This window comes from Malus sylvestris, chromosome 15 (assembly GCF_916048215.2).
Source record: "Malus sylvestris chromosome 15, drMalSylv7.2, whole genome shotgun sequence".
NCBI lineage: Eukaryota > Viridiplantae > Streptophyta > Magnoliopsida > Rosales > Rosaceae > Malus > Malus sylvestris.
The window spans coordinates 27,827,987-27,852,373 of NC_062274.1; the positions used below are offsets into that span (position 1 = coordinate 27,827,987).

The window sequence follows — 24,387 nt, forward strand, 5'->3', positions numbered from 1 at the left end:
CAACTAACATGCCGAATTCACCAAACCAAGTGGGTCAAAGTAAAATCTCAATGCCTATAGTAAGTTCAAAGTTTACTTCTTTCCCAAATACTCTTCGGATTGGCTATTGATGTTTTTAACCATTTACCCAATTGAAATTAGAAATTATACATCTAGTAAAAGCAATAACAGCTATAAGTTATAACATCAACAACCAAAAGTAAGAAAATTTGTCAAAGAATGGAAATAGTACAAAGAAGTAAGCATCTTATTTGTCAATTAGCTAACTAATAGTTAATTATGTGATTAGGCTATAATGGATTCAGGAAAGCTGATCATCTAAAACATTTTGACTGAACTAAACTAACAAAATCGTTAGCAGTTAAAACTTTAAACCATTTGAAAATTTCAAAGCAGAATCTACCAACAAAAAAAAAGACTCTACAACTGACTATCTGTTTACTAATCTCATGACAAAATTCATCATAACTCACTCATTCATCTCACATAAGTTTCAGCATCCCTTGGGAACGCAAAATATACACACACACACACTGACACACTAGATACACACACACACACACACACACACACACACACACACACACACACACACACACACACACACTGATTTGTTGGTCTTAACCCTGCATCAATCATAGAAGCAAAAACACTTATTACATATGTAATTGGTATTTTTTTCTACCCAATTCGAAAAATTCTTTCAGAGAATATGCAATCATTTCATATTACAGAGGATTGTTCATAACTTCATATTACAGAGAGAATACATACTATCATTTCAAATGACGAATATATACTAACATGCAAATGACGAATATATACTATCATTTCAAAGACGATCCAGATGAAGAGACAAAATCGCAAAAGAAAAGAGAGAGAGTGAGAGGTGTGTGTGTGACGGTGAGATAGAGAGATTTCAGAAAACTAAATTAATTACCTAATTTGGGGTGAGAGTGAGACTCAGACTCGGTGTGGTGGTGAGACCGTGAGAGAGATCCCCAGTTCTGTGACCTGACCTGTCCGTGAAAGACAATCGCCCTAGAGAGAGAGAGATCGCGAGAGAGAGTGGTGGTTGTGTGGTGAAGGAAGGCTGGAGAGTCAGAGACGAGAGTATGGTGTGGTGGTGGGCCGGTGGCTGGTCGGAATTCGACAGTATGGTGAGGGACGACGTTGGTGAGGGTCGGAGGCTCAGGGCTGCGCTTCGAAACAAATGAACGGAGGAACTACAAAAGTGAAATGTGATCTGACCTAAAAACAAATCAACGGCACAGATTAAATCCAAAACAATCAACGGTTGAAATAATTCTCTTATAATTAAAAAATTATATATATATATTTATATTTTTTTTTTTGGTTCGGTATGGGAATACCGAAAAAATGAAATGCAATACCGAATCCCATACCGAAACTTTCGGTTTGGTTTGGGATTACATCCCGAAACTTTCGGGAATTTTGGTTTGGGATCGGGATTTTTTTGGTTTGGTTTGGGATTTTTGGGATTTTTTTCCAGCCCTAATCATATATGGTCATGAATTAACAGAGAACAAATAAAATATAAAAGGTTTTCCACAGTGTGGTACAATTGCATTGCATCTAATGGCCGTGGGCTCCATGACAGAAAACATCAAAGGTTCATTCTCCACCTCCGCTGAATTCACCCATATGAAACCAAAACAGGCTTTGACTACAGCAAAGACAAATGTTCTAAAAAAAAAAAAAGTTAGGCACTAGTTAAACGGCAAGCTGAGGCCTAGAGCCTAGGTTATTAGACGGGGTAGGAGGGTCTTAGAGAGACTAAACAGATTTAAATAATTTATTATATTTCGTAATAAGTGTTTACTTTTTGGACGTAAACTACAAAGTAGATCGACATATAGATTATAAAGTATTAGAACATAGTGATTAATCGAAACATGGGGATCAAACATATAATGTGTGTTCATCTAAGTATTTAACAAGTCTCTTACAATTATTGAAAAAAATAAAATTCAAAATGCCAGGTATCTATTTTCTTCCTAAGTAGGAGTTGTGACCTAGGCGGATGCTTAGGTGGGTTTGGACGGGCTAGGCGGTCTAGGTGGGCGCCCAGGCGGTCTAGGCGGACACCTAAACAGGTCTAGCTGCCTAAGAATTAATCGAAGCAATGACTAGCCATCTAGCGCCTAAGTCCTAGACGAAGATTTTTAGAACTGTGAAGACAACACATGTAAATCTTGCCTCCTAGTCTGCATTACATGCAAGAAAAAATATGCGGTCTCATGTCCTTTCTCCCAGTTGCCCTTTTTTCAGTGGTTTGCCTTATTGAGTTTCATGGACATGTCTTTCAAGCTTTTGTAGTTGTCGGTGACAATTAGCAAACCTCAGTTCTATCTCATCATCGCATTACAACACAGAGCCGAGACTAAAGTTTGGACTTGACCAAAAATACGTTCCATCAATTGCATCGAAAAAAGGGATATATGTGAAAGTTATATGAGGAAGAGGTAGTGGAATTAGTATGCAATAATTTAGCAGTTGAGGTATTGAAAGATTGGATAAATTATGGTGAGATGGTAAATATCGTATGGTGTTAAGCCCAAACCATAACAAGTTCAATCATTACTACAAGAGATGACTTTGTACGTTTACCTCGGGTTTAATTTTGAACACGAATGATAATCATATTCTAAACTACACTAAGGGCAGGAGAGGAGTTGAACTTGAAATGCAATGAATTGAGAGAAATGCCCTAACCAACAAGACAATTCACTACTTACAAAATAAGAAGATGCAAAACTAGGGTTTAATTGTCTGCTCCTGTATTGATAACATACAAAAAATTGTTAGAATATGAGCATAAGTGTAGGAGTATTTTGGCCAGATGTTTGAGTTCAAATTGGTTTAAAAAGTCTTATTGGAATAGGTTTGGATCTTCTAATTTACATACGATTGAAAGTGGGATTGAGTCTAAAATTACCCGCTTATATTAAAAGTGGGAGACAATGTTTGTTTCAAGAAAAATAAGAAAAAAATAGTGGGAGACATTGTTGGTTTACTACAATGATTCTAATAGAAGAATATTGTTCATCTATATAAATAGTACGTCACTGTTATTACAGTAAAAATTGCTCCATATTGCACCAAATGCCTGTTGTTTGGTTAAGTATTGTGTAAATAAAGAGCTTATTGTTGAAGTCTACTGTAACTTTATCTTCTTCAATTTTCAAAGATAGATTATTTCTTACAAAAATATCTAGAATGATTGGAGAATAAATGGAAGGTTGATCAACGAATGATCTCCATGTATTCGCTTACTGCAAAAGACAGTCAAAAGAGTGGAGTGTGAATACAAAGTATCAAATTAAACCAAAAGAAAACAAAAAAATATCGTTCTCAATTTATGTTACAGTTTTGAATACAAAGTGCAGAGGACAATTATGGAAAAACGAGGGCTTATCAGTTGTGTCCCACACTCTTACTGCACTAATCAATTGATCTTAAAGGGATGCAATCAGAGTAACGATATGCTTTTCTTAATCTATACTCCATAATAAGATTTGAGCATGCGCCATGCGTAATCAATATTCAAGCAATCATGTCAAATAGTGGATTGGAGAGCTTTGAAGAAACTTGAAGTATTTTTTTTTTCTTTTTATCTAGTGAACAATTATCATTGTATATTTTAAGGTCGTTCGACCAAGAAAATACAGTTAAACAGTGAGAACTTTGATTAGCAGGGTCTTATCTGTTAATCTATTTAATAACGGATTTAATTCTTTTTCTGTGAGTGGATTGTCATGAACTCATGTCCACTTTTATCCATATAAAACCAAGACCAAGGGTTGAAATAAGAAGACAGTTACGCCAATAGAGTGCAAACAATCTCTGTAACTTATAGCTTGTTGATGCACAAAATCGGAGGTCTTGGAACAACGTAAATCCGACCGTGAATCTGCAAGAAATGTAAATGACACAAGATGTATTGTGGTTCACCCCAAGGTTTGGGCTACGTCCACACTGAATATGTATTTATCTGAGGGAGAGAGAGCTCTGAGAGTGAGAGCTTGGAGAGGGGTGAGGAGCCTTATGAATTGGCCTCCCCCAATTGTGAGGGTGAGGGGTCCTTTTATAGAACAAGGACTCCTTACTTATTACATATTTGCCCCTTCCTTTATTACATAATTACATTTAAGTCCCCCGAGTATTTATACGAGGTCTAAATACGAGGCCCTAAATATGGTATAAACAGTAGTCCCCCAAGTCTTCAGTCAAGAGAGTCTTTTGGCTGGAGACTTGAAATTCAGTCCATGTGTGGGCCGAAGTAACTAGATGTCGTCTAGAACTGATACTCGATATGAGGCGGTGCCCAATCTGAAATGATGCTCAACTAGAAGTAGCACATGTTGCGAGGCTGCTCGGCTTGTGGCTTATGTTGCCTTGGTTGGCTCGGCTTGCGGTGCTTGAAGGTGAGAGGGTCCCTTTTATAGAATAAGGGCTCGCTCCTCAATACATAAATGATGGGCTAGAGTTGATGCTCGCGGCGAGGCGGTTGCACAGTAGGCGGCGATGCTCTCTAATGGTGGTGAGGGAGTCCCTTTTATAGAATAAGAGCTCGCTCCTCAATACATAAGTGATGGGTTAGGAGTGATGCTCGTGGCGAGGCAGTTGCTCAACTGGCGGCGGTGCTCTTTAACGAAGGTGAGAGAGTCCCTTTTATAAAGTAAGGGCTCGCTCCTCAATACATAAGTGATGGGCTAAGTCCCCCAAGTATTTTTTATGAGTGCTCTCTAATGAAAGTGAGGGAGTCCCTTTTATAGAATAAGGGTTCGCTTCTTAGTACATAGATAATGGGCTAAGTCCCCCAAGTATTTTTTCATGAGGCCCAATTGAGGCCCAATATATGGTACATAATGTAGTCCCCCAAGTCTTCGGTCAATAGAGTCTATTGGCTAGAGACTTCAAATTGAATCAATGTATGGGCCGAAATGACGGTTGTTTGGAGACAGTATTTGTATACCCTGCACTGAAGCTTTGTAAGTGAAGCTTTTGAAGCTAGAGCTTTTGTAAATGAAGCTTTTGAAGCTGTAGCTCTGTAAATGAAGCTTTCGAAGCTAGAGTTTTTGTAAATGAAGCTTTTGAAGTTGTAGCTCTGTAAATGAAGCTTTCGAAGCTAGAGCTTTTGTAAATGAAGCTTTTGAAGCTGATTGACATGAGTGATGCTCATGAATGTTTATGTTGATTGACATGAGTGATGCTCATGGATGTTGTCATGAGTGATGCTCATGAATGTTAACATGAGTGATGGTCATGAATGTTTATGTATGATTGTCATGAGTGATGCTCATGAATGTTTATGTATGAATGACATGAGTAATGCTCATGTATAATTTGGAGTATTGGGCATACTTTTGATCACCTGGTTGGTGGCATGAAGGAGAGTACGGGTTGTACATTTCATCACCTGGTTGGTGGCATGAATGGCTAGTTTCCAAATGATATTAGAGTACAGGTTGTACATTTCATCACCAGGTTGGTGGTAATAGCGGCGGGTTGCCGAATAATTTTGGAGTACTGGGCGTACTTTTGGTCACCTGGTTGGAGCTATTTTGGGCTTATGGGCCTTCGCCCTCTACACGACATGCCAGCCCATTTATTTTGGGCTTTGCCGTTTTTTTTTTTGTTACCCTCTGATGGGGTTTATACAGATGTCTCCGAAAGATAAGAAAAATAAATTACATCATTAAAAAATACTGCTGCAGAAGGTGGGTATGACAAATGGTTGGATAATGGGATAGTATCTGCACAATTGAAGGTTGGGTAGTGGCATGGCAGATGGCTGCAGAAGTTTTTGCTTTTCCTTTTTCTTTTCCTTTTTTTTTTTCATTTGCTTTCTCTTTCCGCTCCTCCTCTGTCTACCCATGTTCTATGGCCTTGGAGACCATCTGACTTTAAGCTTTTAATTGCCATTGCTTTTCTTGCTTTTCTCTAAAATGACAGCTGTTTGGACAGCCCAAAACCACATGGAATAGTCAGCCTTGTCGAATCCCAATCAGTATGTGAATCAAACACCAGCACCTGCGCTCTCGTGGGCCACGCTGCTACCGGAAAACGTGCAAATCGTTTTTCCCTTTCTGCCGTGAAAAGAAATATTTTGCACTCTGATGGTGATATATCTCCTTTTGTAGCTCCCTGACCTGCCACATGAAGGTTAGACTTGAAACCGTAACTGGTCAATTGGTTTGCTCTCATAACTTCTTTTGCTAGTATGGTGTAGCCTTCACTTCGGACACAGGCCACACAATTGCCGTCTCTGTTGTGAGATTTACAGTTGCAGATGACACCTGTGGTTGATTTTCTAAAATTCACTTCACACTGGCTACACATCCTCCACATGTCATTCTTCCAACATCGAGAATAATGACATCAGTGGAGAGCGCCAAAACCTCATCGCCTCCAACAGCAGCAACCTTGGACTTGGCATCGTGAAGAACATGTGTGATGGTCCATTCTCCTTTTTCAGAATCGTGGTCGAGGAGAGAGAGGCAACGAGGGCAGCGAGGGGTGCCGAGGCCCGGATTCATGGTGGGATCGTGGTGCAGGTTCCCACTCCTCAGCTACTGTTCGTATACCTCTCGAGTCCTTATCGTCGGATTCTGAGAAAAATACTACCAATTTCAGAGAAATCGATTGACGGAGGCGATGGTAACTCAATTGGCGGAAACGACGACAGCCATGGAGGAGATGAATCAGCGTGGTGGACTGGGTGTACTGCAGGAGCAGCAGCAGCTGGGGTAGCCCCGGCAGCACCTGGAGCAGCAACGGCAGCAACAGCACTGCCACCATCAGCGCCAACATTCAGGATGAGGTCTTCAATGTTCCTCTTCTCGGCAAGCTTGGCGAACAAGCCGGGCAAGCAAGACTCAACAGTGATATTAGCATCTTTCGCCACTGTTGCAATCTTCTCAGCAATGATGGGGATGCCATCATCGTGGAGGATTAAAACGGCATAGGTCTGAAATCGACATCGTTTTTCGTTGAGGGAGATGAGATCTGAGATTGATGGGTGGTAGAGAGCTGCGCGACTGCAAAACCTCAACACTTTTTGGTCTAGGGTTTTTCGATTTTTTTTGCTTTCTGGGTTTTGTAGAGAGAGAGAGGAGAGAGAGATGGATTGGTTTCTTGGGTTTTTTTTTTTGGGAAAGCTTTGGGTTGTTGGGTTTTTGCAGATTCACAGTGGTGAGGTTTGATGAAAAAATGAAAGAGTACCGACATTGTTTTTTGTGTCGATTCCCACAGACGGCGCCAAATGTTGATGCACAAAACTGGAGGTCTTGGAAGAACGTAAATCCGACCGTGAATCTGCAAGAAATGTAAATGACACAAGATGTATCGTGGTTCACCCCAAGGTTTGGGCTACATCCACACTGAATATGTATTTATCTGAGGGAGAGAGAGCTCTGAGAGTGAGAGCTTGGAGAGGGGTGAGGGGCCTTATGAATTGGCCTCCCCCAATTGTGAGGGTGAGGGGTCCTTTTATAGAACAAGGACTCCTCACTTATTACATATTTGCCCCTTCCTTTATTACATATTTGCCCCTTCCTTAGTCTCCCGAGTATTTATACAAGGTCTAAATACGAGGCCCTAAATATGGTATAAACATAGCTCATGTCTAGTGGGATTACGTCTAGGATGACTCTCAAGTAAGCACCTTGGAAATGGATCTTTTAGGTCATTTTATATAATACTAGTCTCTCCACACGCACCCACATGTGTGCGAGGGGCATTTTTTTAGTCACGGGAACATATCTCTCCTGTAGATGTCTTGCGTTAGTTGTTTTTCATTGCAAGTATGGAGGTGAAGGATGAAATCTGCAAGATGGTTTCACATAATTGGAAGCTATTGTTGTGGATACTCTCTCACACATAATTGGTGGAACTATATACTTCCAAATTATAATAGTTTATCGTACTGGAATTCGGTCGTTTAGCTTGACAGTTAATTGTGATCTCCATGCTAATTGTTTTGTGTGGGTTGTTAGAAAACACAACTGAAACTGAGGCAATTTTTATTTTTTTTTATCTTGGATTAGTTAAAAGAAGAAGAGAACAATGGTTTTCTCAATAAGAATGCAAATTTCATTATACTTGGAGAGACCCAACCAAATTTAGTGAGTTTGTTTATAACTTAAAACTATAGTTTTACAAGCGCGTGATTTAAAAAATGCCTCTCTTGTGCTAGTTTCTTAGGGTTTTTTTGAAGTTACGTGACATTTTCTTTTTAAAACCAGGTTTTTTGTTAATCACGAGCGTTGCACGCCTCTTAAGATGTTTTACATGTGTTTAAAAATAGAAAATATAATATTTTAATTAAAAAACTGATTGTATGATGATTTGATAGTGATTGTAACTTTACATATAGCCACTGTTCTAAAAATCCCCGCCTAGGTGCTAGGTAGCTGGTCACCGCCCCAATTAATGCCTAGGCGTTTGAAAATTAAGAAAGGTCGCCTAGATCTCCTAGGCACCAGCCTAGCCCGCCCAGACGTGCCTAGGTTGCGACTCACTTAGACAGAAAATAGATAACTTTTTCAATTTGCATTTAATTTTTTTCAATAAATTGTAAGAGACTTCTTGAATACTTAAATGAGCACACACTATATGATTGTTCCCCATGTTTTCATTATGTTCCAATACTTCATAATACATATGTCATTCTATTTTGTAGTTTATGATGAAATTATATATATTTTAAGTATAAACAGACACTTATTTACACGAAATATAATAGAATTACTTAAATCCGCCTAATCCGCCTAAGCGCCCTTTTAGACCCCTCTTAGCCGCCTAGGTTTTAGACCTCAGCTCGCCGCCCAACTAGCGCCTAACGTCTTTTAGAACATTGCATATAGCTCTTATAAATTCAAAGAGTTGTACATGGCATCATTAATGAATCTATTATTGTGTAATAAAAAGGAAAAAAGAATCTAAATAGTTAGACTGAAAGAATTGTAAATCACCCATTGAATCGGTTACAGAGTTACTCTAATGAGAACTAATTGTCTCTACTTTCCTCTTTGAAGCACTATACAGTAAGTCAAATATACAGTATCAAAACGCTCATATGTCCTGCACCTATTTTTAAAACACTCAAGCATCAGTGTCTTAATAATTTCGACCCACAGTCCAAAATAGAAAGAACCTTATCCGATGAAAATGCCAATTTTTTTTTAAAAGAGGAGTCCAAAAAGTTATAACATCAACCTCATGTTGGGACTTGGCTAAAATTATATTTTTAAGCATCCAAAAAGTAAACTAACCATATTTAGTTCTTCGTACCTTTGTATGAAGATCACGTAGGAAAACATTAATGTTCCTGCATGCTATGTTGGAATTTGGGGGCTTAGGTTACAGCCACATTTGAGTTCGACGTCGAAAGTGAGGAGAACCATCTATTAGTACCACGCACACTATTGTCGAAGCCTTTGTTAAAACCTCTTACCAGTTAATCTCCCTGGTGACTAAATATATCAACAATATCTACTCGTGTGTGAGGCCCCGCTGGTGTGTTTCCACACCACATGCTCTGCAAAAGAGACACAATATCTGAATCAGAAACACATAAAGAAGAAACATATAGACTATAGATATAGCAAGAGATACTAAAGAAAACGAAAAGTTCCAAAAGAAAGCGAGTGAAATGAAACCGTCTTTCTTTTACCCAAAGTATTGAAAGTAGCAGAAACCATTTTGTTTTCCTCTTTCTCCCTTCTTCCTGCGTCCCTCACCCTTTAAAACGATAACTGATAATGAAAAATAAAAAATTGCTATTGAATGAATCTAACAAATCATTTAGCACCACCAATTGCCAACCTGCAATCTCGAGTCTGCTAACATTCCAAAATTATTAACATCAGTAAAGTCTCCATATAACCTTTTTGTTTCGCTTCATTTCCTCCTCTTTCCCAACCAACTACACATTTCTCATCATCTTTCTTATTGATATATATGACGATAAACAAATTAAACAATGTGCAAGACATACAAAGAAGTAGCAATAGCACCTTCATATTTACCATTTACACTTGCAGCAAAATCTCAAAATATTTGACAAATATCATATGAAATGCACAAAGTTGCTTAGGTGAAATCCGCTACGTGGAGGATCAAAATAGCAACAACATTAGACTGGAGAATTCCCCTTCTTGAAGTGCAATAGGTGTGAAGTTGTCCGTATTGACTGTATTAGAATTAAAGACTGGTGACTTGGATTGGTGACTCGGATGATGATTTGGCATTTAGTCAATTAATATTGTTGTAACCAATTCAGGTTGTTAGGATTGATTGTTAGAGTTAGTTAGCACATAGAGGCTATATAAGCCAATTACTGGTGTAAGAATCATTCAATCAAGTGTATCATTTCCTTCAGAAATACAAGCTATCTCAATTCATTCTTCTTCGATTTTCTCTTTGCTTCTTCCTTTCTATTTGTTTCCAGTTCTGTCATGATGGTATCATCGCCGAGGTATGATCTATGGTGCGTCTTCCGTTGTGTCTATCTGCAGTGAGTGGGGTTCTCTGAAGCTCTTGTTCAGTGATTGGTGATTTGTGCTTGGTGTTCTTCAATGGTGCACTTTTCTGGGTGATCTCAGTTTTTCAGTCTCTATTTCAGAAATTATGTCGATGAACTGTTTGTTAAATTGTCACAGTAAGAATTTTAGTTGAAAATTGATGATATTCAAGGCCGATGCCATGTCTGTTGAATGAGGGTGAAAAGTATTAGAAGTTGAAAGATTACAAAGGCCGAAGCCAGTCTTTCTTACATACAAGTTGTTTTTTTTTTGGGGTTGATCTTCAAAAAGTTTTCTGGATTTCTTTCTGCATTTCTTAAAGCTGAAGTGCAGTTTTGATAAGCATTGTTGAGTTCTTGTTTTCTGTTGTAGTGTTGAATTCTTGGTTTATCTTGAATCTATTTTGGGTGTTTCTTGATTAGTCAATCATGTCTGATTCTGTGAAAATTGAGGGGTTGTTAGGGATGTTGACTGTGAAACTTCAAGATGACAATTTTGTCAAATGGAGCTATCAATTTCAATCAGTACTAAAGGGTATGATTTGTTTGATCATTTTACTGGTGATTTGCCATGTCCACCTAGATTTGTGATTGATACTGAGGCAGGTATCACAAACGAAATTACAGTAGCATATAAGAATTAGGTCAAGAAAGATTTGGCGTTGCTCATTTTATTAATTGCTACTCTATCGGATGATGCAATGGAATATGTCATTGGATGCAAAACTTCACATGACGCTTGGACTTCTTTGCAAGAATGGTTTGCATCTATATCTGTGGTACGGGTTAATCAATTGAAAACTGAGTTTTATTCTTCACAGAAAGGTGGGGAATCTGTTGAGAAGCTTATGCTGAAACTAAAAGGTATAAAAGATCAATTGATTTCGGTTGGAGAGAAAATCACAGACAATGATTATATGATTGCTGTATTATATGGATTGCCTGTGGAGTTTGAGATGATCAAGACAGTAATTCTTGCTGGGGAAACAGCAATGTCTTTAAAAGATTTCAAGGCGCAATTACTTGGTGCTGAAGCAAGTATTGAGACACGAATTCACTCGCTGAGTTCTTCTATGGCTGCAATGGTGGTGCAAGGTGAAGGGTCTAATTCACAAAGATTCCGGGCAGTTTATGAACATGGTGAAAGTTCTAACTCTAATGGGGATTCTTATCATGAGAGTCAATCTAATGTTTCAGGAGGCTCTAGTTATGTTGGCACTAGAAATAGATCGTTTCAACAGAGGAATAATGGGCAAAACAACTATTACAGGAGGTTCAATAATGGGAGCAATAATTCAAAGTCTTACTCTGGAAGTTATGGCAACAGGAATGGGAATTCAAATGATGGCAATGGAAGTAGCAATTACTCTGGCAATGGAAAGCAATCTCAGAATGGTAACTCTTGGAATACAAGAACTAACTATTGACATGGGAATACAAATTATAAGTCCTCGGTTTCTCCAGAATGTCAGATTTGTTCAAGAAGGGGAAATACGGCTCCAAATTGCTACTACAGAGTTGACAACAGTAACACACAATCTTTTGGTGGTTTTATAGTTTGTCAGATATGTGGAAAAAAGGGTCACATCGCGTTAAAGTGTTATCATAAAAACAATTTTTCCTATCAAGGTGCTCCACCATCATCTTCATTAATTGCAATGACTGCACAAGGACATATTGGTCAGCAAGATGCATTTGCATCAACAGCTTATGATTTCTTAGCTGCTGAGACTTGAATTGTGGACACAGGGACCACACATCACATGACCGCCAATATGAATGCAATAAATCAAGCTACACCTTACACTGGAAATGAAAATATTGTTGTGGGAAATGGTGAAGGTTTGGCTGTAAAGCATATTGGGTCCTCTATTATTCCTATATCGTCGAATCATTCATTAAAATTGCACAATGTGTTGCACATTCCAATGATTACTGTGAATTTGCTCTCAGTTAATAAATTATGTAGAGACAATGCTTGTTGGTTTATATGTGATGATCTTACCTTTTTTATATAGGACAAGGCCACAAGGGTGATACTATACCAAGGAAAGAGTGATGATGGGGGGTTATTCAAGATTCCAGTGAGCACTTTTTCAGGATCAATTGCTGCGAAGTTGAGTAATTGTGCTGCTTTTTTGGGGAAGACAGTTCAACAGTCAGTTTGGCACCAAAGACTTGGACATCCATCTCAAGAGGTCTTGACTGCAATGTTGACATATTCAAAAATATCAGTTAGTACAAAGTCTAATGATTGTATTTCCATGTGTTCTTCTTGTATCAAAGGCAAAATGTGTAGGCAACCATTTCCAATAAGACAAACTAGAGCTAGTAGTCTTTTTGATAAAGTCCACACTGATGTATGGGGTCTATCTCCAACAAAGTCTATAGAAGGGTATAGATACTATATGAGTTTTGTAGATGAATATTCAAGATTCATGTGGATTTTTCCCATGATGAATAAATTAGAAGCCTTCAATATTTTTGCCAAGTTTTATGCGTTTGTTTTGAATCAAGTTTGGGATAACTATAAAGTGTTTACAATATGATGGAGTTGGGGAGTATATGAGCAAACTGTTTAGTGATTTTTTGGGGTATAAAGGCATCAAACACATGGTTTCATGTCCTTATACTCCTCAGCAGAACGGTCTTGCTGAAGGGAAGCATAGACATGCGGTGGAAACTGCATTAACATTAATGGCTGAAGCAAATTTGGAACCTAAGTTTTGGTATCATGCTTGTGCACATTCTACTATGTTGATTAATAGAATGCCATGCCAAGTTCTTCAAATGCAATCTCCATATCAGTGTGTGTTTGGAAGAGTACCAAAATTGTCTCATTTTAAAGTTTTTGGCACTGCTGTCTATCCTTATCTTAGACCATTTAATGCCAATAAATTACAACTCAGGTATTCTTAATGTCTTTTTCTGGGTTATTCAAATGGTTACAAAAGAGTAGTTTGTTACAACTTACAAACTGGCAAACTGATTATATCTAGACATGTTATACATAATGAATAAGTTTTTCCATATCAGAAGTCATTTGCAAAGCTCAGATTTACAAAAGCCTAGACAGGTTCCAATATTGGTACAACTACCAGTTATGGAAGATAACAATTCAGAATCCTTGTCACATTCTAGCTCAACTCAAGACAGTCAACAGAGTCTTGTGCATATTAATGCAGGTTAGTCTATATTTGAAATTGAGACCATAAGTTCTTCAGTATATCACATTAAGCAACATTGAACACTCCTCATCATCATCACTCTATTCCAACTTCTTCCACATCACCCTTGTTGCATGTCCATCACAGCTCACAATTGGAGGTAATTCTTCCTATCTCAGCACATGATAATACAAGTTCTGAGAATTCTACATATGTGCTAAATTCAAATTCTCAGCATCCTATAGTAACAAGATTGAAAAGTGGAGCAAATTCAAGGGCAAATTATGCAGCATGTTTGGTGACATTTCCTGAGCTTCATACACTGCAATTAACAGAAGATGAACCATTTTCTAGGGGGTTTTCCTTTGTTACTCAAGTCACTGATATTGCAGAACCATTAAGTTTCAGGAAAGCTTTGTGCATACCACAATGGCAACAAGCAATGTAAGAAGAATATGATTCTTTGAGAGCACAAGGAACTTGGGAATTGGTTTCTCCGCCCAATGACATATCCATAGTAGGGAGTAAGTGGGTGTACAAAGTGAAAAAGAATGCAGATAGGAGTATATCAAGATATAAGGCTAGATTGGTTGCACAAGGGTTTTCTTAGGAGCATGAAGTGGATTATTCAGAGACTTTTAGTCCTGTTGTAAGACATACAACAATGAGAATTATTTTGTCTCTTGCTGCAATGAATCATTGGTATTTAAAACAATTGGACATCAAAAATACATTCCTTCATAATGACTTTCAGGAGGAGGTCTATATGAATCAGCCATAAGGATTCATTGATCTTTCACATCCCAATCATGTTTGCAAGTTACTCAAGTCTCGATATGGGCTTAAACAGGCACCAAGAGCCTGGAATTCAAAATTTACTAGTTATCTAGTTACAATGGGGTTCACAGCTTCATTATCAGACACCAGTTTATTCACAAAGAAGGATGATAATGATATTGTGATTTTATTACTCTATGTCAATGACATTATCCTTACATGTTCCAACACTTCAAAGATCAATGCAGCAATACAAGAATTGTCTGAAGTATTTGATTTGAAAGATCTTGGAAGACTTACATTCTTTCTCGGGCTACAGATTCACTATAGGGATAATGAAGATATCTTTGTGAATCAAACAAAGTATATCAAGGATCTTATACACAAAGCAGGTTTGAAGTCATGTAAACCTACAACAACTCCCTACAAACCTCATAATTCGATGCTTGTGACGGAAGGCAAACCATTGGTTGATCCTAGTATCTACAGAAGTATTGTGGGGTCTCTACAATATTTGACATTCACAAGGCCAGACATAGCCTTTGCAGTGAATTCGGTATGTCAATTCATGACTTCACCAACTGATGATCATTTAACAGCAGTGAAACGCATTCTGAGATACTTGCAAGGTACAATTGAAGCTGGTATTTGCTATTCTGCAATTGCAGCAGTAAGCTTAAATGCGTTTTCAGATGCAGATCTTAATACCACACGATCAGTGACAGGTTATGTAGTTTTCGTTGGAAATAATCTTATTTCTTGGCAGTCAAAGAAACCAAATTCAGTTTCCAGAAGCTCCATAGAAGCTGAGTACAAAGCATTAGCTCATACAGCTGTAGATATTACATGGGTGAGATATAATTTAAAGGATTTGAATGTTTTTCTTCCTCATCCACCTGTGATCAGTTGTGATAACATGTCTGGGATATCATTAAGTGCCAATCTTGTATTTCATTCGAGGATCAAACATTTGGACACATATTATCATTTTGTTCGAGAAAAAGTACAACAAAGTGATCTGGAGGTGGTGTATATTCCTACAAATGATCAAACCGCTAATATTTTAACAAAGGGATTGCACAGTCCTACGTTTGTTAAGCATTGTTACAATCTGTAACTAGGAAATCCTAGTTGTGATTGAAGGGGGATATTGATTGTAATGGTGACTTGGCAATCAACTAATGACATGGCAATATTAGAATTAAAGACTGGTGACTTGGATTGGTGACTCGGATGATGACTTGGCATTTAGTCAGTTAATATTGTTATAACCAATTCTGGTTGTTAGGATTGATTGTTAGAGTTAGTTAGCACAGAGAGGCTATATAAGCCAATTATTGGTGTAAGAATCATTCAATCAAGCGTATCATTTTCTTCAGAAATACAAGCTATCTTAATTCATTATTCTTCAATTTTCTCTTTGCTTCTTCCTTTCTATTTGTTTCCAATTCTGTCATGAGTCCGCTGGGTAAAGTCGTTAAAATTTTATGGAAATTAAATACGAAATTTAGGCCGAAGATATAAAATGGGAAAAATAAAAAAAAAGAAAAATGGGAAAAATGTTTGTTTGAAGAAATTGTTCGTTGGGTAAAGTGTTAAATTTTTATTTTAATATTTGTAATTAGAACAATATTTAATTTAAATAGTTTATTTAAATCTAATTATATTAATTGAAAAAGCTAACATAAATCACAACTTACAAACTTTATTTAATTATATTACTAGCCTATCCGCACGCACTAATGTGCGTGTGAGAGGCATTTTTGCGTCACGGGCGCTACGCGCCCCTAAAGGTGTATTGTGTTAGTTTATTTTTTCCCATTGTAATTGTTAAGATATATTTTAAATGTATTGTGCAAAGAAGAACTTTTACTTTAACATGCATGTCCTAAAAGGTTGTCATGTTTTTCATTTTCACTTTGCTTAAAGTAATGATTTAAATGTTATTCATGCAATTGTCAAACAACATGGGATTTTGGATGCAAGTTCCTACCTAAAGTCCATGAACAATAGTAAGTAGATGTAAATAAAAAAAAACAGTAGATGAAAAGTACTCATAGCAAAATACATAACAACTTAAATGTCAAAATTTAAAACATACATCACAATATGTACATTATTCACAATACCCATAAAGTCTATATGTCACTGTTTCTTTTGAAAAGAAAGTTTACATATTGACATCAATGCTGCAATTTCCACTCATTTGTTCATGATTGATTAGTTTGCTCTCCATTGTACAGGGTGAAATATTTTTGTATCAGATATGTCAAGCAACAGATGGGGAAAAAGATCCTCATTGTTTAATGTCAACATTTCCTATTGCACTAATGAGATATGTTTCTTGTCGAGTTAGCTTAATGTGAATGTCTCTAACTTATATACGGACATTATATAATTGTCAAATATTTAAAGGGTTTTTATCACAAATGGTCCCTGAAATTGACTCACCCCATCAAGATGGTCCCTGAAATTGAAAATCAATCAATGTAGTCCCTGAAATTGGGTGTCGCAAATCAATGTAGTCCTTCCGTCTTAACTCCGTTAAAAATCCTGTTATGTGATGATGTGGCAAGTGACGTGGCACACTTTGTATTAAAAACTAATAAAATATTATTAAAAACTAAAAAAATATTATTAAAAACTAAAAAAAAATCATTTAATAAATTTTTCTTCTTCTTCTTCTTCTTCTTCTTTTTCTTTTTGGGTTGCTGCAAACTTAGTGGTTTTTTTTTCTTTTTCTTCTTCTTCTTCTTCGTCTTCTTTTTCTTCTCTTCTTCTTTCTAGGTTGCTGCGAACTTGGTCTTCTTCTTCTTCTTCTTCTTCTTCCTTTCTTTGTGGGTTGTAGGGGGTGGGGGGGGGGGGGAAGACGAAATTGGGGTTTTTTTTTCTTCCTTTCTTTGTGGGTTGCAGGGGGTGGGGGGGAAGACGAAATTGGGGTTTTTTTTTTCCTTTCTTCTTCTTCTTCGGGTTGCAGGGGGTGACATTTAAAAAATATTAAATGATTTTTTTTTTAGTTTTTAATAATATTTTATTAGTTTTTAATATAAAATGTGCCACGTCACTTGCCACATCAGCACATAACAGAATTTTTAACGGAGTTAAGACGGAAGGACTACATTGATTTGCGACACCCAATTTCAGGGACTACATTGATTGATTTTCAATTTCAGGGACCATCTTGATGGGGTGGGTCAATTTCAGGGACTATTTGTGATAAAAACCCAATATTTAAGTCAGGCATTTGGTTGGAGCATAATTCTTTTAATTTTGTTTAGGATTATAAGGGAGTGGGAATAGATGAAATATGGGATAGAGTTGATACTGGGTAGCTTTTTGAGCATCGGTTTCGAATGTGAATACAAATTGGAAATTTATATTCATTTAGAAACATAAAGGTGTAAATTGAACAAAATAACAATCAAGTTTGTATGCTAACATGATTAGGTTACGTTTTCACATCGAATTGGGGTTCAACATTAGAAGTTCTTTTCTCAAGTCTCCACATTTAGCAAAATGAAGAAAACAAAAGGCCAAAAGCAAAAAGCCACCTCATCCGCTGTAATCACCTTCCCTTTTCTTCAAGGCTCACTGCCAACAGAAAATCTATGGCAAGAATACACTTTCCCCCCTTCTTTTTCTTTGAGCCTCGACAAATGGGTCTACAACCAATAAGTGTGTATGACAAATGGGTCTGCAACCAATGCCAACTTAAATAATTGAGGTTAAGAAGGAGGAGTTGATGAAGAATCGGCCAAGAGAAGACCATGCTAAGCCAACTGAAATAATTGAGGTTATTCCTGACAACTCTGAATATTACATCATAAAACAGTTAAGCTTATTTCAGTACATCTTTTTCTACTAAATAAGAAATGGCTATGTCACAACTGTCCATATAATTTAACTGAAATGATAAACATGTTCTGTAAAACCAAGATTTTTGAAAGTCTAACTAATTGGTCAAATAGTGTCAAACATAATAGTATTTCTCAAAGTCATAGCACGTCATAATATTAAGCTGAAGAGTAAGAATACATATATGACATTAAATTGAAAGTCTAACTAATTAAGATGATCATAATAAACATGAGGCACTGTTATGCAAATATAACAGGGCTGCAAACCAATTGGTAAAAGCAAACTTTTATACGAAAATAAAAACAAAAAATTCAGTTAAATAAGCATCAGCATGCACTCCATAATTGTTTGTCTCTATGTTTTTTATGTCAGTTTGTATGAAAATGATTTGGGAAATTATAGGAGTGCAAAATGGATAGAACCAAGAACTGAAATCAAGAGAAAACACACATCCAATTTGGTGATGGTAAAAATGGAAAAGGGATATGATCAAATACCTGATCGAATCACTGGCGAGAGAGCTCCGATTTCAGAACGGAATTTTTCAGGGCTTCCACTTTGTAGTCCCAATCTTGTTCATGTATCTGCAAGGAACAAAGAAAATGAAAAGAGTGAACAATTAGAACTGCACTTGGGGATTTTCCCTACCTTAATATCCTAAACCATTTCAAACTTCACTCATCCAAAATCATCCAATTTTTTTCAACATAGTGCTATGTCGGTTTCTTTTCTCTCTTAATTGATGATTTGTGAACCAATATGTATTAAGTTGTGTTGCCTTACTTTAAGCCAAAATTGAATTCAATCTACAATAGAGAAAGGGAAGCCAGACTTATGGGGACATGGTGATGAAAGATTTGATGATGCTGACATTATTGATAGAGGAGAAGATGGTGTTGTTTCACGGGGAACTTCAGTTAAGGTCCTACTAGTTATGAACATTTCTATGGTTTAAAGACAAATTAAAAGTTATTAAGTTCATAAATCTAGGACTGGAAAAGATAACCATAAAAAATAATAGACGATAAGAAACACTTGCCGTAAAAAAGTAATATTGTTGGTCAGCTTGTGAATTCCCTGAAATATCCCAAATTCATAAGAGCTATTGTTGACCCTAGAAATTACAAAGCCTACGTGGCGCGCAGGCCGAATATATTCTAAGCTAACTACGTCCTTCGGTGATTGCGGGGCGTGCCAACTCGTCAGCCGAGGCTCGGCCGAGGAGTAAATTTGTTGATGCTGCGTTGGGTCGCGCTACTGACTTCTGCGTCTTGCGATTGCGGCCGAGAAAGGAACGCGTCTCGGCCTCTTGGGTTCTCGAGCCTGAAGACAAGGCTGCTATTTCTTACAAAGTTCACGAACCGAATTCGGCTTACAATGTGCCGAATGTAATAACTGTAACACCTCACCTCGCCGAGAAGGCTAATGAGATGACCTCGACCAACAAGGATTCGAAAACCCTTCTCGACCGAGACTTGGATAGGCAGTCGACCGTTCTCGCCGCAGTGCTGTTGATGCCAACGGAAGATACTGCGAGACCGACCGACTCTACGGTGACAGAGCTATCTATGCCGACTTAAGATATCACCGGTTGCTTCCACAGTGCTGTTGATGCCAACGGAAGATGTGTCAGCGAAAAAGGAAAAGAAAAAGATCTCAAGTTGTGAGAGTTTGCGCAGGGCAATTTTGTATTGATTTTTGTGGGGCTTTTCCATTGCTGAATGTCTTGTATTTATAGAAGCAGAACACCGAGCCCGAGTTCTAATCCTATTCGACCTAGGTTTCCTTCTCCGGATTAACGTTACCTCAATCAGTCCTACCTCTGCTAGGACTACGAATCTAGTCCTTAACTGAGCCGGATTCGCCTTCTAGTTTTACCGATCTCGTCGAGGGTCCCTGTTGTATTAGGACTCGACTTGCACTCTGATTTAACCGATCTAGGCCTAGAAGCCCATGAGCTGAAGCCCCCATGACTTTCTCGCCGTAGTCTTCCCGGGCCGAAAGTGATACCTCCCTCGGCCCAAACTGCTATTTTGGGCCCAAACATTGCCCCCTCGCTTTTGAGGTCCTCGGCCTGAACCCTTTGGCCGAGTTTCGGCCTTGAAGAAGCGAATCTACCACTCAGGATCCCAATACCCGAGTTCCAAGGCGTATTTATTGGACATGTTCGCACGATCTTGATCCTGCTAAACCACTCGCCACGTGGCATCCCCTAACATGGCCAATCCCCGATAATGACGTCTGAAGCGTGCGCCTGCCCGAACCGTCTCGTCATTATGACCACTATCTCAATCCGCGAGCCATTTCATCAGTCCGTAAGCCCACCTGTCATCGTGCAGGCGTCGAACCGTCTTTCGTCATTAACTTCGCCGTCACACGCGATCGTGCGCCCCCAAAACCTAAAACCGTCGGTCTTCTCAACCGCATTCCCCAAATGCTCATCATGATCAACGATTCCTCCGGTCGATTTTGCCCTTTGTTTTGAATTTCGAACGATTGCTCTTCCTCCCATTACTCTATAAATACCGAAATTTCCTCATTTGTTCTTTACGTTCTCAAACTTCCTGAAATCCCCTACTCTTGCTCTCAAGTGCATTCCTCCATTCCAAGCTTTCGTCCTCAAATCCCCAACCCGAAAAACCTCCTTACGCTGTGCTTTTACAATGGCCTCCTTCATCTCCAAGCTTTCCCGGGAATGCGACCAGCATCAGAAGATCCTTGATCGGAGCTCGATCAAGAATATACGGTTCGAGAACGACATGAGCACCGTCCACCAAATCCTGGGTCCTCTCTTCAAGGCAACAATCCCGCCGACCATCACTGGTCTTCTCCAGGAACACTGCCTTACACCCTTGCTCCAAGGGTTTGAATGGTCGAGATGGGAGGCGGCAAAGCCCCAAGGCTCCTGGCCCTCGACGACCACCACCTGGGCGACCTGGGTTGTCCGAATGGAACGGCTCTTCGGCGAAAAATGGAAAATCCTGGGCATCTACGACGCCATCCTCCTTTCGTCGATGGACATTGTCCCTGACAAGGAGCTGCTCCTAGCCGCTCTATGCTTCTGGTGCTCAGCCACCAACACAATGGTCCTTCCCCTTGGTCCCATTGGTCCCACCATCCTGGACATCACCGCCATTTTGGGGACCTCGGCCACCGGGACCCCTATCGACGCGACCCTCTCCGGGCACCCGTCGAATATCGATCTGAAGACGCTCTTCGACCGTCGAGCCTTCGAGACCCTGAATAGTGACGGTCACATCCCGTCGAGGGATGAAATACAGAAGCTCCACAAGAACTTTCTCAACTACAACACCCTCTACCTTCACTTCGCCGGTCGAGGGGAAGAGGACCTGCGAGAAGGAGAGCATGAAGCCTTCCTCTTCTACTGGTACAATAAATACATTTGTTGTACCAAATCAAACAAATGTTTGGTCGAGAATATGCCAGTGGCCGAAGCCCTGGCCAGTGGTCGCGTCCTGGCGCTGAGTTCTAATATTCTTGCCCACCTCTTCCGTTGCCTGGCCGAGGCGACTCTCCACACGGTGGACCCCCACCAGAATGGCCCTCTCTGGGTCTTCCAGCTCTGGTTGCAGGTATACTTTGCCTCCCTTCGGCCGGCTATAGCTGATTTCTCAGCAACAGAGGCTCTTGGTCCTCAGCTAGCCTCCCGACCAACGCCTCCTCATCAGGCCGAAGAGGTGTTTAGGTACCTCTTTGCCCTTGACGATCTCACAAGCGACGAATTCCTGATTTGTCGTCGTCGTGATTACCCCCCCTCCATCAAACTGCCTACCTCTACGTGGGCGGCAGATGAGGACGCCGCTCTTCGCCGAACCTGGGGGTCGTTCGTGCTTGCTCGCGACCTTCCTCTCGGCTGCGACGGGAAACGGTCGGGGTGGGAAGTGTACCATCCGAACTTCCTTGCCCGTCAGCTCGGCTATCTTCAGGGCTGTCCCGTCCCCCTTCTCTCTTCCCGCACAGTATTGAGCCGCGGACGCGAGCCTCGCTCTTCAGAGAACGAGTGCAGGACTGCTGCGAAGGAGTTTCAAGAGTACTGCCAAAGATTTCGCCTTCGACCGGCCACCCCAGAAACCCATTGCACTGACACCTTCGGTGAGTGGTGGGAAAATTACACTCAAGAGTTCTTCGGTGCGCCGGTCGAGGATGTACTAAACAGGCTCTTCGGTAACCGACCTAAGAAAGCCCCGGCCCCCCATTCTCAAGGTAGTTGTTCAATTTCCCCTTTTTCTTCAACCTTGCCTGTTGTACGCCTTACTGAATTGTCTTTATCCTTTTAGGTAGTCGGCCTTTGAGAAAGACAGAGGTAGTTGCCGCTGCTATGGCCGGGAAAAAATCGGTCGTGGCCAAAAAGGACAAACCTGCTGGTAGAGCCGGGCTGACCAAACGGCCTCGCCAAGAGGCCGGGCCGGCTATCAAGCCTTCCCCGCCTGCCAAGCGGGTAAAGCAACTGGCGAAGAAAGGTGCACGGGAGATCCACGTTATTTCCAGCCACACGACGACTCCCAGTGCTTCCCCTTCTCCCGCCGCCGGCCATTCTGGGGTCAAGAAACAGCCGGCTTCAGCCGTAGAGACGATCCCAGCGCGGCCTGCTTCTGTGGCCGGCGAATCAGTCGTACCTCCCTCTGTCGAGAAGGCACCTGTCTCACACCAGGCGGTTCCTACGACCGAGGAAACCTCTCCCAAGAATCCAAAGCCCACGGTCTTCGTGCTGGAAGAGAGTGAGGGGAGCGACGAGGTCCCGCTGGCGCGTCGTCCTCCTACTCGTCAACGAACTCCTCCAGTATCCGAGATGGCGGTTCGACACGGCCCCTCCTCGGCTAATCGTGGCAAGCACACGGTCGAGGAACCGACCCCGGCGGCCGAACCTCTCGTTCCTTCTCAAGACCAGGACGTCCCTGCCTCCACTGAAGCAGCTGCGCCAATCGGCCCATCGGCAGCCGACCGTGGCAAACGCCTGCTCGAGGAACCCGAGGCCACGGCGGAATCGCCGATCCATCCTCAAGACCAGGGCTTCCACATCCCTCCACAAGAGGTTACCTCGGCTTTTGTAAGTACCTTCGATTTTCCTCCTGATTGCTTTTCTGCTTTAGAATTCTAAACAAGGAAAAACTAAATGTCAGGTGCCTGTACATTCTTTTCACCGTCAATTCTATGCGCCGAAGGGCGTTATCTATATTTCCTGGCCGCCTCAGTGGCCATCAAACGTAGATAACCTCCATCGGCCTCGTGAAGTGAGAAGCAATCTGAGACACTGGGCTCGGCCATTGAGTTCTTTAGGTTCGAGCAACGACCCTGGGGACATGGCCGAGGTCTCCTCTCAGCAGGTTAAAAAAAACGACACCCTCTTGCTATTCTCGTCATGACTTCCTTTAAGCTTAACCTTGTTTATTCGTGCAGGCTTCATGGGAGGTTGAATTCAAAGCTCTCATCTCCAGTACGACTGCAGAGTCTGGTCCTTCGGCCGCTCCAACTGAGGCTGCCGATCCAAGCGCCCTAACCCAGTTGCGAGAAGTCCTGTCGCTCTCTTCATCGCAAGTACTTGAGCGCAACGGTCTTGATCTGCTCGGCGTGTGTCTGAACGACCTTGGGGCCGACGGTCGCCTAAGCGGAGATGCCATTGTTCGGGCATCGTCTGCTTTGGAGCGCGTTCGGGAGACATTTGGCATCTTCCAGACTGCTCTGAAGGCCGAACAGGACCTGCAAGCCGCCACGGCCGTTCAAGACACCCTCCGTCCGAAGATTGACGATCTACGGGCAAAAGGAGAAGCGTTAGCCGAACTCGACCGTCAGATGGCCGAACTAGCAAAACGCCGGTCGGTCATTGCTTCTGAACTTGCGAGGGACTTCGAGTCAGGCGGGAAGGATCGCCTAACTGAGTATGCGGCGGCCAAAAAACGGGTCGAGCGCCTGAGGCTAGACAAAAAGAATCGACAAGCCGAAGTCATCATGGCCGACGTGCGGTGGTTGGAATTGAAAGCTCTGCTCAGCACTCTTCTTCCCTCGTCTCCTTGAATG

The 24,387-nt window shown here is 40.5% G+C and overlaps 1 protein-coding gene and 1 long non-coding RNA gene across 2 annotated transcripts; one reads left to right on the forward strand and one right to left on the reverse strand.

Moving 5' to 3' along the window:
• The first annotated feature begins 14,611 nt into the window (after positions 1-14,611).
• LOC126602881 (uncharacterized mitochondrial protein AtMg00810-like) lies at positions 14,612-15,610 on the forward strand. The gene has a single exon (XM_050269713.1). The coding sequence runs from the start codon at positions 14,612-14,614 to the stop codon at positions 15,608-15,610; it is 999 nt and encodes a 332-aa protein (XP_050125670.1).
• Positions 15,611-17,851: 2,241 nt separating this feature from the next.
• Positions 17,852-18,934, reverse strand: LOC126605807 (uncharacterized). Its single transcript, XR_007617043.1, has 2 exons — positions 18,849-18,934; positions 17,852-18,302 (listed from the first exon to the last, which is right to left on the reverse strand). It is a non-coding gene; the product is annotated as an uncharacterized LOC126605807 (long non-coding RNA).
• Positions 18,935-24,387: the final 5,453 nt, after the last annotated feature.

What these genes read in the sequence shown, in the direction of transcription:
- LOC126602881 (XM_050269713.1), top strand. Translation starts at nt 14,612, where the DNA reads ATGGGGTTCACAGCTTCATTATCAGACACCAGTTTATTCACAAAGAAG.